Source organism: Mustelus asterias, chromosome 5, assembly GCF_964213995.1.
Source record: "Mustelus asterias chromosome 5, sMusAst1.hap1.1, whole genome shotgun sequence".
Classification (NCBI taxonomy): Eukaryota; Metazoa; Chordata; class Chondrichthyes; order Carcharhiniformes; family Triakidae; genus Mustelus; species Mustelus asterias.
Genome location: NC_135805.1, coordinates 33262173 through 33281015, shown reverse-complemented (window position 1 = coordinate 33281015; position 18843 = coordinate 33262173). Strand labels below are relative to the sequence as shown.

General features: G+C 41.5%; 1 protein-coding gene across 4 annotated transcripts in view; it reads left to right on the top strand.

Moving 5' to 3' along the window:
- The window catches only part of sobpa (sine oculis binding protein homolog (Drosophila) a), a 320001-nt gene that overhangs the window by 207995 nt on the left and 93163 nt on the right, over nt 1-18843 (top strand). For all 4 annotated transcript variants that reach the window (XM_078212389.1, XM_078212388.1, XM_078212391.1 and 1 more), the window contains exon 5: nt 5292-5357. In XM_078212389.1, coding sequence (XP_078068515.1) covers nt 5292-5357 — 66 coding nt within the window. The remainder of the gene's footprint in view (nt 1-5291; nt 5358-18843) is intronic.

Sequence of the window (18843 nt, the reverse complement as noted above, 5' to 3'; positions counted from 1 at the left end):
TCCAGAAGTTGCAGTTCACACAAACTGCTTTGCATGCATTGACAAGCATTTCACTCTTATTAACCCACCCGCCCCGCCATATCTGTATCACTCACCATATTCTGAAACCATGCCGATGCGATGTCATGTAAACTTGGTTTATAACAGGTTCACACAGACGTGATCCTGTCATTGGGGTCTCCCCTGGGATGTAAAGGTAAGTATAGCCTCCAGGGTCCAAGGGACATAGCCAGGCAGTGCCCTGGCAATGGCCATTGTGGCGGGGGTGGGGTAGATACCAGCTTCGACAATTGTGGGAGCGGACAATGGTTGCAAGGGGAGGTGGGGAACGGGCCGATGTTCACTGGGGATTGGGGGGAGGGAAGGTCGGGGTGAATGCTGGTTCTGACTGGGGGTGGGGAGGGGAAACCCTTAGGCCTCAGTGGTGAGGTGGGGGGGATGTTTATTGCAGTTCTGATCGGGGCATCCTTTACAGATGGCACTCCGATCTCTGAGCAGCTAGGCTTTCCAGACATGCCCCACCCCTCTGTATGACTGCGTGAAATACCCTCCCTTGATTTTTTTTTGGCAGAGTGTGGTAGAATCTGGAGAGCAAACCGACTGGTTTCTCTCCAGAGAAACTCGCTGGTTTTTTTCACCAGAAACAACTGTGCCAATTTTGGTAAGATTTCGCCCTTTGTTTAATGGACCCAACCTTTCCACAAATATTTCATCCTCATACCTCCATTCTATAATACTGGAGATCAACCTCGTAATTCCTTTCTGTGCTGCCTCTAACATTTGGATGTAGTCACTTTTGTATCATTGACCAGAACATTGGGCATTGTTCTCAACGTGTGGTCTGATCGCAGCATTGTACAGTTCGATTATGATCCTTCCTTAACTTTCTGTCTTCTCGTTTATGTTTACCTCGTCTACTTTTTAAACTTTTATTTTTATTTTTCGAAAACTAAACTCTCAAATCTTATTGATTTGGGGGCGGGCCATCTTGTGGGGAAGACAGAGTTGGGTTTTAATCAGCTGGCAGGCAAATTTAACCAACCAAAAGCCAGATGCTTGAAGATTGACACAACTATGTCTCAACAGAACAATGAGCGAACTTACCAGGAACCAGAGAACCTAATCCTGGCTGAACAAGTGAACTCGCAGGACTCGAAGAGTTGATCCTAATGGAAAACAGGATGTTAGTCTGTCTTGTATTGGTTAGGGCTCAGCAATTTTAGTTAGGAACATCTGGCATTGCTGTAAAGGGAATCAGAAATTAGAGCCTGATAATTTGCCATACTGTTGTTTTAACTGTTAACAAATTTTCTTGGTTGAAATGTTGTACTTCTCCAGATGACTGCATCTTCTCTGCAAATTTTAACCCTTTGAGTACTGAGTATCCTTTGCAACTTACAAAATCCAATTCGCTTTTGTGTTTTACAGCATCTTACCATTCCCCCCCCACCAAAAAAAATTCTGTAAATTCCTAATGCACTGAATTGGAAAAATGTTCGCAACTGTAGGATGTTTTCTTAATCCAAGGTAAACCAAGATATTACAACCTTAAGGTTTTTTTTTCTTCTTAATTGTTTCCATTGGTGCAGAAATGTTACTGCAGTCCTCAAAGAGTTAAAGAGAAGGTCTCTGTTTCCCACCTGGCATGTTGCTGTTGGCATAGAAATCTAGCAACAGAGATCTTACACTTGAGTTTGAACTATGTAGTTGGATCATAACTTGCAATTGGAGCTTTTCAGTGTTGGTTACAGAATTTTTAGGTTGCCCATTTCATTCAAGTTGGCTCATCAGGTTGATAAAATAGCATAATCTCACCCCATTTCACATTGTTAAAGTTAAGTTGATGTCTGCAGGACTGTGGTTCACAACTGTCAAAGATCGATGGCTTAAGAAAATATGTTAAAACTCCTTTGTTCAAAAGCAGCCAAGCCTCCTGATAAATTTCTACCTTTTACTGAAAAAGTATAGTATCCCATTCAGTATAAATTCTGTTCTGTATAAATATTGCAATGCTCATTTTAAAAATAAGGAGCCAAAATAAAAATAGTTGAGACCGTGTTGGTGACTTCCTGGTTTTATAGATTTCATATACCAGCCCATTGGATGAAATTATACAGAACTAATTAATTGCTGATCATTTTAAAATCCAACTATTCAAACCAATTTTAAAGGCTTCATTGCACCATAGACACATTAGAGAACCGTGGGTGTCTCTTGGCTTGTTATTTGTTCCAAGTTCCTCCCACTCACGTCCATTCTATTATTTTGTTTGGAAGGGGATGATTGCAACAGTAATTCTACCTTTAATCCCTCTGCCTGACCTCTCTCGCTTCTCTGCTGCCCTACCCCTGTTATTGCCCCGTCACTCTCCTTGTTCCCCTCTGTCCATCTTTTGTGTGTGTGTATGTGTATCTTCCTCTTTCTGTACCTGTCTCTCCTTGTTGTCCATCTCTCTCTCTCTGTCTCTCTCTCTCTCCCCCCCTTTTCTCTCCTATTTTCCATATGTTTATCTTTTACTTTATGGATTTATCTTTGTGCGTATCTGTTTGTCTGTCCTCAGTCATCCTTCATTTTTCCTCTCTCCATCTTGCTCTCTGTCTCTATTTGTATATCATCCTGTAAGTGTGTGTGTGTCAATTTCTTTGTATACCTGTCTGTCTCTCGTTTAACTCTGTTTCTGCCCCCCTCCCCACTTCCTCTCCATATTTTTTCCTGTCTGCCTATCAGTCTTTTTTCCCTCTTTGCATGCCTGTCTTTTTTCCATTTTCCCACACTTGCACTCCCATACAACCAGGGTGTCCTGAAACTGGAGTATGCCGACATAAAGTTAGATTGAGAGAATCAATTGAGACTGAGGTTGGCTCACTCTACTTCCTGCTGCCTGTGTCCAACTCTGTGGCTGCTGTATTTACCTGCATTTATTTGCATTCTTTATATCCCCAGTGCTCAGAAACCTACACCACATAGCCCCAAAAATAAATGTCATCTTGGATGGAGAGCTTTTACAGAAGTCTATTCAGAGCCAGTCATTTTATTCCTTGTGACTTAAACATCCTAATTCATCCTGACCATGTTATTTTCAGCCAGTTTGCTGATTATCATTTGATATAGACTGTTAATACAATGTCCCCACACATCCACACCGACAGAATGGGATATGACATCCACACTGATAACCTCCATCAGTCAGGAGCATAAAAACACTTCAAACTGAATCACATCACCCAACCCCATCAACCATAGGCAGGACTTTTCGGCCGCGCTCACCCCAAAACCGGAAAACCCCACCCAAGGTCAACGGACCTTTCCATGGTCCAATACCCATGGCGGGTGGGACAGGAAAATTTCACCCATATGTATCAACTGTCTTGAGGACTGAGTCATTTTTGTTTTAAAACACCTGTAATCTCATTTTGATTTAAGAAGTCTGTAAGCCTCATTTTGAGGTTCAAATGATGGGAGTTAGTGTACAGACCTGTCGATGAGATTGCAGCCTTATAATTTGCCTCCCGGTATATGTTTATACCAAACAATCCCGATCTGTAACCGTCGAGAAGTCAGCCACTCTTGTTCAGAATTGGAATCCCATTAACTGATAGTGCAAAAACGGGGATATCTTCTTAAAATATATCTTTTAGGGCCTGGAACTAAAATATTCTAAATGTACTTCGCATGTTTCTGTCCTGGGCCCTCGGCTATGCTAAAGCCTGTCCCGGTAGCTGTGCCTCTCCCCTCTTTGGCACTGGTAACTTTACTGAACAATGAGTTTTAAAGTCACAGTGCTCTCCTTTCCCTGGTGTGTAAAAAGTTATCAGCGGGCCTTAAAATTAAATAACAATTAATTCAGATTTTATCTGAGACAGTGAACCGAGCACATGACTATAAAAGCTATTGGTTACTGTGCTGACTGGTGACCTCCACCACGTTTCGGAGGCCGGGTGAAAGTAAGGAGCCAGTACTTTGTACTCTGTCACTATCAAAATTAAGGTAACTGTGTGCTTGGGAATAGGGCTGAAGGTTGTAACCGTGCACAGAGCATATAGTTAGTTCTTAATTTCCCAACTGTTTTGTCAACAGACCTATGCAATATGTCTGTATTGTGGAAATGGTTTTCACCAAAATTCATCCGATTTGCAGAATTCCGGCTTGGGCACCCATGGCCTATGATGTTCTGGTTTTCCATCAGGCCATTGAATGGACACGCTTGTGGTCATGGAATAAAGCAGAAATATTACCTGGAAAGGCTGATCGTACACCCAAATATCCAGCTGGCAGAATTCCTGTCAGTGCGACAGGTTAAGTCTGTCTCACTCTCAGCACCAGAAAGGAGCGTTGTAAGGTGCAAAGTTGGAGAGATAAAATGCTAATAAAAAATAGGCTTTTTAAAAAATGATGTACCTTACATACTAATGTATGTGTGCTTCTTTGTTGAGTTTTTTTTCTTGCTGGTTGGCTGTATATATTTTTACTACTTTTTTATCCCTAAAAATAATCAGCGTCAGTTATAATGAATGGAAGAGGCCAGAAGTGTTCTTAACGCTTGACTCTCCTATCCTGATCACTGCTTTCAAGGTAGCAACTTTGTCAGGTGGGCAGCAAATGGCAACATTGGAACAGGATTTTAAATTGAAGCAAAAGTTTTTGAGTAGCTAACAAAAGGTTAAATGTGAGGGTATTGGGAACAGAGAAACCACAGTCCTTGCATTTACTCCCATATTTAACAGTGTTAGAGTTAACTTTCCTAGCGTCCAATTGAGATCCTATTTTTTGGGGGAAAAAAAGCCCTTGGCCATGAAACTAGATTCACCGTTGAGGTAAGAGCATAAAAACCTACCTTAAATTACTAAAATAAATTCTCACGACATGTAAGCACCTTTATAATAGCTACTGTGACCTTAGTTATAGTGAATAAAAGCAACTTTCTATACACCCGTAGATCAACTTTTATCACAAGTTGTCTGTGCTATGCAACATGCAATTGCAGCGGCAAAAAAAAAGGTTCAGTATTAAATTTGTCAATAATTTACAGGTTTTCACAATGAAGAGATGAATTGGTGTGAGCATTACTTCTCTGTGTATGTGAATAGACAGAATCCCGAGCTTTCACCATTGAATATATTACTCGGCTGAACACATGCTCCAAGTCAGTTGTGAATTGGTAATGTCAGGCCACGTGGGGCTTTTTTTTTCTTCATATGTAACAGTTACAAGTGAATGTTGTATTTGTGAACATTTGATAAAGTTTCTGTATTTTTACCTTGTATTTATATCATTTCATGTGATGCGGCCAGAGTATGCCATTTACTGCGGAAGGTTGGCCATTTGAAAATAGCCCCGGGTCCCATCGTGTTCAACAGGTGATATTCAATGATCACTTTCATAATATAGAAATAGTGTTAAGTATTTAAAAAATGTGACTGAACATTCATTTATCTAGTCATTAATGTGAAAGAAAAATCTTGTGCAGGATGTTCTTAAAACAAGCCTCTGCCTCAATTGAAATATCTGTGATTCTCAATGAAAATGGTTAACATCAGCCTGAGGAATGACAAATGCATCACATGGCTTGTGGATGAACTTAAACATGACCAGAACATCCCAGGTATGATCCCTGGCCTGAGTTGAGTTAGCTGTATCCAGCTGAGTTGGAAGTATGTGTGCCCGGGGTCCTTGTGCTGCAGTGAGACAGAGTCAGCCGGGATCTCACTGTCCAGTGGCCACTGATGAATGATGGTGGTCAGACGACAATAGGACCTGCCTTGGCTGTGATGGATTGTCTCACCTGACACCCCAACGCAGAGATACTTGGATGAAATGCCAGAATGTAGCTAGTACCTGTGGAAACCAGTGGATAATAAGTGTCACTTTCAGGAGAAGGGAAGGAACAGTAAATGAGAAATAGAAATATATGGTCACATCTTACTTCAGCATCCAATTGATTTAATAGTTCCAGAGTACAGTCTCTTAACTGAATTGGGGAAAAGTTTAGACTGGGTTGACCTTTTTAATGGAAATTCTACATCATTTAATTTTAGTGTCGTTACCCTCCTTCATTTTGCCCTTCCTTCGTCAACATTAGGTACCAGAACTGACCTAAGGCAGGTATTCTCCACATCCAATCTTGTGCCGGTAACCTCAGGAGATGTAGTATATCAGTCACTTTCAGTCACGCGATTGATACCAGTAACTAATGATAATTCTTTATTTGCATTCCTATTGACTTCTGAACATGCTCAGGTACTCTATTGTATTTGTTAGGTTAGTTATTTGACAAGGCGCTTATGAATGTATCAGAGAATGTCATTTACATTTGATGTAGTGTAATCAGTTGTAAGCTGTAAGCAGTTCTGACTGTGAAACCCTCTGAAAAGGGATTTGTCCGACATTATTACGTGTGTCTTTATTAACTTTCAGAAATAAGAACAAGTGGATTCACACACCACTGAGTTTTGAGAGTTGCTGCCAAGGCTTGATGGCAAGTCTTGCAGTGGGATATTTCCTCAATGGGAGGGGAGATGGGAGAGAGGATTGGCATTAGTTGTCTCATTTTTACATGAAAACTACCTTCCTTCAACCACCCTTCCCCCATCTGCCAGCTGATTGAACAGGGAGTAACACTAATGGTTGACAATGGTTGACAAGTGGTCAAAGTAGTGAGGAATAAGAAAAAATAATGATATAAAATCTAATTTCTTTTGGTTAATACTTTATTATTTATTCAGTCTTACGCAGAAGAAAATGTTTGAAAATATATATCACTGGGTACTTGTGTTTTTTTGTTCCCAGCCTACTGACACGGTTTTAAATCTAAATTCTGACCACCCCCCTCTGTCTTTTTCCACCACATTCTGGCTTATTTAGTGCAATGAAATTGGTGGCAGAGAGCCAGGAAGTCATCATATTTATGGACTGCGAAATGGAATGAGTATAATTATGTGCGTACCATATGTGAATGAGGCAGCTAACCAGTGATCTTCCGGATGATGAGAGGGACTCAACAGGGATTAGGTGAAATGATTATAGGAACAAGTGCAAATGTCAGCTAAGTGAACATGCTAATGAGCTTGTCACTGCCGAGTCTCCCCTCATGTGACTCCCATCTTCTGATCTTCACTCCAAATTAACATGCAAGTCAGGGGTACAAAATTGAGGTTTCTTTTTTAAAACAAATTTTTCATCCACTGTTCTGCTCTGTGATTCCTCAAACCCTTCTACTGTAATTATATTTTAAGATGTTCTCGTCCACAGCTGTAACAGCGGCATAAAGCTACCACCCACAACAGATTTAAATATACATGTCTTTTTTTAAAACCGATTTATCCTTTGAAACTCACAAACCCACCCAGCAGCTGTTCTGGGGAAAAACTTGGATTAACTGTTCAGGCTCAGAAAGACCTTGCTGGATCACAAGGGCTCTCCTTTGGGTGATTTGAGGTTAGTCTGTCTGTGTGATTTCTCCAGTTGTTCCAGAGGTTTGGGGAGGTGACCAGCTTCAAAGATTTCGGCAAATGCGTGGGTTTCCTCCGGGTGCTCCAGTTTCCTCCCACAGTCCAAAGATGTGCGGGTTAGGTGGATTGGCCATGCTAAATTGCCTCTTAATGCCAGGCAGACTAGCAGGGTAAATACGTGGGGTTATGGGGATAGGACCTGGGTGGGATTGTGGTCAGTGCAGACTCAATGGGCTAAATGGCCTCTTTTGGCACTGTAGAGATCCTATGATTCTATAATTCTAAACGTCACCAGGAGCAGCTGCTGGGAGGGGATATGAATATTCTGGGCCGAATCCCCCTTCCGTTATCCTCACCTGCCTGTCATCCCAGCCCATCCCTCTTCCCTCTATTCCTCACATTAATGGCTACTTATTACCTGGCATGTCTCCACAATAATTGGAGTGTATGAGAAGACAAAGCGATATCAGCCCATCAGCTTCATTTGCTATATTGCCTTGTCACTCATTCTTGTTTCCAAGTCTCTCAGTAAGATATTTTCTGTAATTACACAATAAAAGAATGGGATTATCAATGATGTATATTGAACATAAGATGGTTAGAATGCTTGGAGAGTAATTAGCCACTTGTTCCCCAGCCGCAAGCTGGCGCGCAATGCACCTTTATCATGGACACTACCAAGCCCTTTTAGTCCCCTGAGGTAAAACTGCACATCAAAGTTGCCTGATCTCTATGGGTAATTGAGCAAAACTCTGCAATATCCATTCTTCTTTTAAAGTGCAATGTTGTTCAGGGATGACATTCTACTCCCTTCGCCCGCACCCCACAATCCCACCAATCCAGCAGCACAGGAACTGTTACGCTGTGTGAAACTTTGGCTGACAGAATTTACAAACCTGGAATCAGTGTCTTGTATTTTTCTTTTAGTGAAATAAATTCTGTTCTATTAGTCTCTCCATGTAACTGAAGCTCCCAAGTTCCTGGTCTCCTTATTGCTCCTCCCTCAGACCATTACAGAATATCAATGTCCTTTAGATGGCAAGGCACCAAAACTGTGTACAATATTCCAAGTGTCACCCAGCAATAGAATAACTTGTTTCAATTTGTAATGAAACGTTCTTCAGCTGCATGTTCATAGTCCACTAGCCTTGTTGACAGTAGCTTCAGAGTGACTTTATAAGTGGACAGCAAAAACATCCAAACTCTTTCCTTGTTTCACTTATGCTGATCAACATCCTTCATTGCAATGCACATAATTTCTGTTTCAGTTCCTCACATTACATTCACTTGTATTGAAATTCATTGCTTATCCCATCAAGTTAGTTGGGCTGAATCAGTATTATCCATCTCGCATATACTTATCATTGAAACAAAGCGTGATATTATCAGCAAATGCCAGCATATAATGTAAGGTAGACTCCTCAATATTCTTTACAAACAGTTTGAGCCATTCATGCAAATCTTGGAGCAAGCCAAAATTTTCAATAATTTTGAATTAGCTGTGGTTGTAACTTTCTTTTTAAAATTTATTTTCCGTCCCTATTAATGTATTCTCTAAACCTTAAGTCTGCACACATTTCTCTATGAACGGTATACTTTGATTAGCACGCAAGAAACAATACTTTTCATTGTATGCTAATACATATGACAATAATAAATCAGATCAAATCAAATCAAAATTTCCATCTGTATCGCTGGACCTTGGGGTGTCATTTTTTTTTACTATATCTCATCATTTTTTATTTTGGATTCCTATGTCCACATTTACTGTGGCCTTTGCCAAGCAATTTCACTTTGCTAATTGTACGATCTGGCACTTGGCTTCTTTGAATTCTCTAAGAATGCGTTCTGAAATGTATTTAGTTGCTTTCTTTTCTTAACTAATATATCTGATATCCTAAAATACTAAATATAAAATTATTTTTATGATAATTAAATCGATCCATCTCATTCATGTAAGAGCTTTAGAGGGAGAGAATGGGAGGGAGGGGGGAATGAGAGTGAGAGAGGGAAGAAGGTGTAATTATCGTGCATAGATAATTTTGTGTTATAAAGGTGAACACAAAAAATTATAATGGAAGCATAAAAATAGGACAGAATTTGAGACTTTAAAATGCTGACTGAGTTACACACCTACGCCCTCTAGTTCACTTATCCCCAGCCTCTAACCCTGCCTCACCTGAAGACCACATCTGACCCTGATTCTCCAAGTGTAATGCAATAGAAAATCAACTATTAATCTAGTAAAAATGTCAAGCCCAATGCTCACTTCCTCTCAACTATTTCTATCAGGGGTTCGTGTCTGCACATTTATAATGGAAACTGCTCATGTAAATCTCTTACAGTGTAATTACCTTCTTCCCCCAGTGGAGTTACTCTAGTGCCATATTTGGCAAAAAAGTATAATTACTTTTTAGGCAGTTTCCATTAAAAATATGGATATAACTTATAATAACAAATATGAAAAGAAGACTGAATTAAATCTACTTGCCCTGGTCAAATTATCCCCTGGCCTTCACCGACAAACTACATTTTGTCTTTGTTCCCATTGTGTAGTGCCAGTGGTGAATAATTAGTGTATAGCCAATGATTCATGTCTTGAGTGTGGATGCTACGGTTTACTGTATATCACTTAACCACTCTGATGTGGGTAAATTAGCATAATTTGAGAGCTGCTGGAGAAAGGGCTGTATTGCTTTTCCACCTTTGAAGTGGGAAGAAATTTTTCAAAATTGATTCCAGTGACTCTCAAAATATCGCAACTGCAAATGAAATGGAAATGGTGCTTGGGAATTTTAACAAAAAGGCAGCCCATTGTTATGGCTTAAAAACAGCTCCATTAAACATAATGTAATGGTCAACAGAAACCCTGCCCATTGCAAATTTAAAAGCTTCATGAAGGGAATAGAGAACAATTAACTCTTTGAAATTGGCAACCACACGTTGCTTGGTGGCTAAATAAACCAGACTGAACCTTGGTTCTTATTAAACATAACCTTTAACATAGATGAATGCCTAGAGACACTGTTACTGACTAAACGTTCTGTCAGTCAATACATTGCTCCCACTTGGGTTAGATGTTCTCAGTAAATCCACTCTTTTGGAGATGGGGTGTTCCCAAAGAGTGAAAGAAGACTCAACACTCAACAAACAGCCAATGTAGACACTTCAAGCTGTCTTTCAAAGTGGCTGATCAATTGCACCAAATGTTAGGCAACTAGGAATTGGTAATTAATGCCAGCCTTGACACCCATATTCCATAAATTATTACGTTTAAACAGCTCACTGAATTACATTCTCAATATTCTAACCTGCTATGCTTTTTATCTTGACCAAATTTGATTAGAAGCTCACCAATATATGTTTAGTAGCAATGACAGTCAGATACAAGGTCTCAATTTTCCTCATCGCTGTTCCCAATCTGTTCTCAAAAATGCGAGGGCAGAGGAAGAATTGGAACCAGTTGTCTGTCACCTGGAAACATGCTGTTCACAAACCTCTGCCGTGGCTTTTCTGGTATCTGTACCTGACTTTGTCTGAAGAGGGCGCAGTAATAGCCATTGCATGCAGATGAATGTCAGAAACCTCCGAGATTAAATATCTCACCAGTTGCAGTTCAGGTTAAAATGCTGGTCGGTGTCAGACTTTGTTTGATAACATTGCTGTGAAACACTTTGGGATGTTTTTACTACATTAAAGGTATTTAAAAGCTATTTATATAAATCAAATCATTGTTGCCGGGCTCATATTTGCCACACTATTGCCAACTCCATCTAATGCAAGGGTGGCCAGACTACTGCTTGGGATGATACTGTGATTGCAACCAAGGCATTGGATTAAGAACTCATTCATGAGATGCAATCTTCAGATAAATGTAAAACCACCAATGTGTACACCAGGGTCCCTGCCGCAAATAAATTAGTTTTAAAAATCTACTGTTTGTCATCAGATGTTGTCCAAATAACAATTCCGCCTCACTGGTTGGGGGAAGCCAGGATCAGGATATTGAATTTGATGATCAGCCATGATCAAAATGAATGGCGGAGATGGTTCGAAGGGCCGAATGGCCTACTCCTGCTTCTAGTTCCTATGTTTCTAAGAGCCGTTTCTTAGGAGATTTAACTGTGGCTTCTCCCTCAAGGCCCAGGGTACACCCCATCTCTCAAAATATGATGCAGCAAGCTTTTTTGCAGATTTTGTTTTAATCCATTCATAGGACATGGGCATCATTGGTTGGCCAGCATTTATTGGCCTCCTCCTGGAAGTTTCCGTGATTCTATGTATTTCAGACACTCAGCTCTTGCTGTGTTTCACATTAGCTGTTGCAGCAATGTGTAGGGAAAAGCTGACTGGTCTTAATATTTCACACTATCATCCACATATCTTGGAATTCCAAAAGGTTAAACCTTCCAAAAAATGTTCTGACATGTTCCTGTGTACCCACTGCTCTTTTAAGCAAACATTAAAAGTTATCTTTACTAAAAAAATAACCTGACTTGTAATATACAAACACCACTTAACGCAGTCCATAAAGAACTCCAACCATTGCCCCCATTCCTTAACGATATAACATTTCCAGATTTTATGCTCTCTCTATTTTACTTCCTTTTAAAAGAGCAGGCCTGTTTCCTCTCATTTCCTCTGAGTTTATTTTTGGTTTTGCACCTACCCATTTATTTATTTGTCTGTATAATCCTGTCTAGCTGCTGCATGTTTTTATCTGGCTGATAAACGTTGTGACAGTTTTGTGCATATCAGTTTGCTCAACAAATCAGCTACAATAATGAAAGAAGCAAAATACTTTGGATGCTGGAATCTGAAACAAGAACAGAGGATGCTGGAAAAACTCAGCAGGTCTGACAGCATCTATCAGGAGAGAAATAGATTCAGTGTTTCGAGTCCATAGACTCTTTGTCAGAACTGAAAAGAGGGAGAATGTGTTCAAACTGTAGAAACTGCAACAAAATCATAGAATCCCTACAGTGCAGAAAGAGGCCATTCAGCCCATCGAGTCTGCACTGGCTGTCTCTGACAGAGTAGTTTACCCACGCCCTATCCCCAACCCTATCCCTGTAATCCCACACATTTACCCTGGCTAATCCATCTAACCTACACATCTTTGGTCTGTGGGAGGAAACCGGAGCTCCTGGAGGAAACTCATGCAGACAAGGGGGGGAACTGTGCAAACTCCACACAGACAGTCACCCAAGGCGCTTTGAGGCAGCAGTGCTAACCACAATGCCAAAGGTCGGAACGTTGAGACCAAAAGACAGATGGCCTAGTGTGAAATGGGGGGAGGGTGTTTTGCATTGAGGCAACATATGTATGGAATATTTTTTTAAATGAAAGAAGGGTTAACATGGAGGAGAAAATTCAAAATCTAAAGTTGCTAAACTCAACATTGAGTCCCGAGGGCCGCAAAGTGCCCAACCAAAAGATGAGGTGCTGCTCCTCCAGCTTCTACCAGGCTTCACTGGAGCATTGCAGCAGGCCAAGGATGGATATGCGGGCATGAGAGCAAAGTGCTGCCAACCTAGCAGAACCAATCTGTACCAAGGGGCAGTGCAAGGTTTGGGCCCTCTGGGTAGCCCTCTGAGAAGAATTCCCCTTATGTTTGTTGGGGAGGGCTGATACCTGTAAGTCAGTGGTGATGAGAGGGTATCTCCCTGATGCTTGCGATGGGGAGGCTATGTCCCGATGTTGGCGTCGTGGTGGGGGGGCGGGGAACAGGGTGAGAGGGGAGCCTCCGATGCTTCTGAGGGTTTCCTAACGTTTACCTGGGGGGAGCGCCCCCAACCCCGCCCTGCCAGAGTGACAGCGGGGGTTGGGGGCGCTCAAGATCTGGAATGATAACTGGGCTGTACATTTGGGGAGCTACATGCCGGGTTTCAGTCTGAGCTTGACACTTTGAAAAACAATATCAAAATGGTGCAGACAGTAATCACTAAGTTTGGAAAAGTATATTTACCGAAACTTGATGCTGGTCAGTATGAGGAATGCAGATGCTGAGAAATGGAACATTACTTCACATCAAATGGTCGTATCAAATCATACAGACCAGGGGCTACCTGGATTAGATGTGTGGCCCTCTTTTCTGAGGCACACGTCACTGGGTGTGGTTAACAGTAATTTTACCCCAGTGTGTTTATTGCAAACTCCCAAAGAACACTCCATCTGCATGATCTTCCAGATCCTGTCACTTTGCAGCCCTGTTAACTGCAATTACCAAGTACTAACTTATGCCAATACACCGATAACATATTAAATTGGATCAAGACTAGCCAAACTCATCTTATGTAGGGTTCTTAAAGCTAGCAAAGGAAAGTGACTTCAATCAATACAATAGTTTTGCTAAAAATAACCTGCATAAAATATCCATTTCTCTTAGGAGCAGACCTTTGAATAGTACGTTCTATGGTCAGTGTAGACGTTTCAGAAGGGATACATGGGATAGTGCATCTATGATGGATAAGAATGTACTTTACAGATGTGTATTAACAATCTGTTATGGTATATTCTGTCAGAGTATTGTGTGGTGATGTGAGAAGATGCTTTGAAATGGGGTTAATCCCAGTAATGAGGCTTATCACACAAGTTTCAATTAAATGCAACTCAAATTGTAATCTAGTACTTCAACAGGTGAAGCTTTCTGCTCAACAGGAGTTGTCATTGGAAACTATTTTTCATATTTTATGGGATTAGGCATGAACATTGCTGTTCTTGCGCAGTATTTGTCAGAGATGAGAACAAAGGATTCATGAATTCACATTGGTTCCACAAAGAAAAACTTGCATTTATAAAAAAAGACTTGCTTTTCATGACAACTAAACATCTTCACAACCAACAAAATATTTTGAAGTGCAGTCACTGTTGTAATGTTGGAAATGCAGCAACAAATTCTACACAAAGTAAGCTCCCATAAACAGCAATGTGATAATGACCAGATCATCAGAGATGTTAATTGAGGGATAGCTATTGGTCAGGCACAGTGGCACGGTGGTTAACACTGCTGCCTCACAGTGCCAAGAACCCAGGTTCAATTCTGACACCGGGTCACTGTCTGTGTGGAGTTTGCACGTTCTCTCCGTGTCCGCATGGGTCTCCCCCAGGTGCTCCGGTTTCCTCCCACACTCCAAAGATGTGCGGGTTAGGTGGATTGGCCATGTTAAATTGCTCCTTAGTGTCAGGGCACTAGCAGGGTAAATATGTGGGGTCATAAGGCCTGGGTGGGATTGTGGTTGGTACAGACTCAATGGGCTGAATGGCCTCCTTCTGCATTGTAGGGATTCTACAGTTCTAACTACTATGTTCTCCTTCAAAATAGGGGCATGGGACCTTTTATTTTATATGGACCTGAGAACAGTCTTTGGTTTAAGTCTGATCTGAAAGACAGTACCTCTGAAAGTGCAGCACTCCTTCAGTACTGGAGTGCCGGCCTTGAGTCTCTGAAGTGGGAACTCAGAACCCTATGTCTTGGAGGCAAGGGTGCTACAGATTAAGCCATGGCTGACTCAGTCAGCTAGCTAAGGCACAGTGTCATCTATAAGTTGGCCGTTGTCCATCAAAAGTCAACACTAATTTTGCAGTCTTCATACAACTGGCAAATGATGTGCGTGGCCCAGTCTCAGTGAATACAGCTGTGAGTGAGCTACTGATTTATATTAAATACAGACAGTGTTGTGTTCTTAATAGGAAAACAAAATACTGAAGAAGCTGGAAATCTGAAATAAAAACAGAAAATCATGCAAATTCTCAGCAGGTCCTAACCTGGCCAGCTCCATTGCCGGGATAGACATACCCTAGCCCTTCATAATATTCATGGAGTGGGGCAAACTTTCAAAGAGTTGTGGTTCACAGCATCAATGAGGTCCACCTCATGTCTCCCATGCCAGGATATTCTCTTAGCCAAGTCTCATTATGCATATTTAAAGTTTATTTATTAGTCACAAGTACTAATCACAAGTATGAGTCACAATTAGTTGAGATCCCAAAATTTCATTGGCCTGCAGAAACACCTGAGCCCCTAGGAGCACATTGCTGATTGACAGCCCTGCCTCTCTGATCTATGCTGTCAATTTCACAATGTTTATTTATTTCAGCCAGACCGTTCAAGAATGAAATTAGGAAACACATACATACAGACAGAGTGATAAAAGTTTGGACTTCTCTTCCACAAAAGACAATTGATGCTAGGTTAATTGTTCATTTTAAATCTGAAATTGCTGGATTTTTGTTCATCAAAGGTATCGAGGGATAGAGGGAAAAGATGGATAAATGGAAGTAGATTGGGAATTAGTCATGATCTCATTGTATAACTGAACAGGCTTGATTAATGAAATTGGCTTATTCTGTTTAAGGCTGCATAGTGGTTAGCACTGATGCCTCACAAAACCAAGGACCCGGGTTCAATTCTGGCCCCGGGTATCTGTCTGTGTGGAATTTGCATGTTGTCCCCGTGTCCGCGTGGGTTTCCTTCGGGTGCTCTGGTTTCCTCCCACGCTCCAAAGATGTGCAGGTTAGGTAGATTGGTCATGCTAAATTGTTCATTAATGTCAGGGGGATTAGCAGGGTAAATACGTTGGGTTATGGGGATAAGCACTGGGTGGGATTGTTGGCGGTGTAGGTTTGATGGGCCTAATGGCCTCCTTCCATACTGCAGGGATTCTATGATTCTGTTTGCAGATCTGTAATATTCCAGTTATAAGAAAACCTATATAAATCTTGTATAGTGTTGACTTTCGATGGGAGGTCACAAATGAAGATGTGACACCTTGCTTTAGCTAATTCATCTTATTGTACAAATAGATCATCAAGATGTAAGCAAGATCAGTATAAATAGAGTGCCGCAGGTCAATTAGATACATAGTTGTTTGGGAACATATAAAAATCCAGACAGTAGTAGGTTAAAAGATGCATCACCCCATTGAATGCTTTTAAGGCAAGGATAGATACATTTTTGAACAGTAAAGGAATTAAGGGTTATGGTGAGCGGGCGGGTAAGTGGAGCTTAGTTCACAAAAAGATCAGCCATGTTCTTATTGAATGGCGGAGCCGGCTCGAAGGGCCAGATGGCCTACTCCTGCTCCGAGTTCTTATGTTCTTATTAGCTTTGAAAACTGAGAACTGTACGATTTGTTTTTTAGGGTGGTTTATTTAGATTCCTCCAGACTGACCGTAGGCCCATTTGACATTGACTGTTTAACCTCTAACAATAATTTGCAGGAGACCAGAAGTCAATCTTTACTCAGTTTAGTCAAATATTGCAAATGTATAGCTCCTCACTCTACTTACCAACCCTGTGTCATCCATCGAGCCTGCTCCACCATTCAGTAAGATGATGCCTGATTGGATTGGGCCTTAACTCCACTTTCCTGCCTCCCAACCCTTGACTTTCATATCGATCAAAAATCTGTTCTGATAATCAAACGATGGTTAGCTGTCTCTTTCTCCAGCCACAACTGCTGGTTGAAATTTATCAATGACAACAAGTAACAGCAGATAACGACAGCAGATCAAAAATCTGTTCTGAAATTTATCAATGACAGGAAGTAATAGGTTTGAGCAAGCTTTATTTTTTTTTTAATGTACTTAATAGAAAACCTGTCTCCTTGCTCCTGACTCCAGTTGGTGAAGTGCTTTCTTAGCTTAAGGGGTCAACTGGCATTTTACACCCATGTGTCATTGTGATTGACAGATAACCATTCTGACCGTGAAGATGTGTGTGCTGGAAGGAAGCTGCCAGGATGGATTCAGGGGGATCAGCCACTAACGGGCTCTGTCTGCTAAATTGCCCTGGGGAGATTGACTATGTGTGCCAGGCATACTAATCAGCTTGCTTTAGATTCCACGTTGTCTCCTAGTTTCAAAGAAATTATAACAGACGCAGTATAGTTGACTTGTCCTCTTCTGTATCGTTTCTCCGAACTGGTCATTTAACAGGCCCTCCTCTCCTTTGCACATTTTTTAACAGTGTTTTCCGATCATGGATGTTGGTTGACCACTTGCCACTGTTAAACTGCTCAATGCGTACCATCACCCGGTCTCACCACCTCCGCCAACCTACCCACCCCCGCCAACCTACCCATCCCCGCCAACCCATCCTCCCCTGTCTATGTAGGATCTTCCTTTTCCAACAAGCTGTAGCTATATTCACGCGAATATTTGTAAAGTTTTCCTCGGCGACAAAAAAAATGAACGAGGGTTCCAGGAAACGCCATTTGACCCATTCAGCTGGTTATCTGTTCACTTTGAAAAACGATGGCTGCAAACCATTCTAATCTAATCTCCTGCCTGTAATGGCAGAGTTTCTTGGAATGCCACTTTAGTTTTAATTAGAGCTGGAATATCACAATGTTGGCCAAGCTCCAAGGTGGTAGCACTTGCTTCCTCCTGACTCTACATGATGCACTTATTCAGCTTTCCCTCTGTACTAGGGGGTAATTTAACTCCCCATTGATGTTGCCTCTTGGGCTGAGGTGTCGTTTTCAGACAGCCACTTTATTGAAACTATAAATTACAAAAAGCTGGAACAATCAGTATCAGCTGTTCTTCTGTGGCTCGGAAGAAACTGCTGGAAAAGCCGAGGAGAGGACCAGGATGTACGATTTTAGTCAGACATTAGCACAAAGGAAGCACATAATTGGATCCCATTCAACATCAGAGCAGTTTGTTGAAATGTTTTTAGGGGAGGAGAAGAAAAAGCATTGATTTTAGAGCACCGATCATTCAACAAGAAGAACTGACTCGAGGAAAACCTGATTGCTGATGATAAAAGTGATGAATGTGGGTGGGAGTGGTATGGTGGGTAGATACGATCTATTCATCTCAGTGGCGGTATTTGAATTCAGTCATGACTGATGGGATTGTTGTATTGAGTGAAATGAGTTTGAGGATTCTCAGCCCAGTTCCTAATGGTTGTAAACCACAACAGCATCAATAATTTACCGTGCTGTTCTCAGCAGTGGCTGAGTTCACAGAGCGATAAGTGGTTCTCCTCTGAAGTCTTAAAGTTTATTTATTACTGTCACAAGTAGGCTTACACTGCGATGAAGTTTACTGTCAAAATCCCCTAGTCGCCACACTCGGGTACACTGAGGGAGAATTTTTAGCACAGCCAATGCACCTAACCAGCACGTCTTTCAGACTGTGGGAGGAAACCGGAGCACCGGAGGAAACCCATGCAGCAACAGGGAGAATGTGCAGAGTCCACACAGACTGTCACCCAAGCCGGGAATCGAACCTAGGTCCCTGGCGCTGTGAGGCAGCAATGCTAACCTCTGTGAGACCGAGGACCTGCTAGGAATTCTGTTCATCACCTCTTCCTGGTCAGTTAATTCCTCCCACTTTAGACCATAGGCCAGATTGCCATTTCAGGCTACTCTGACCCTAATCCTGA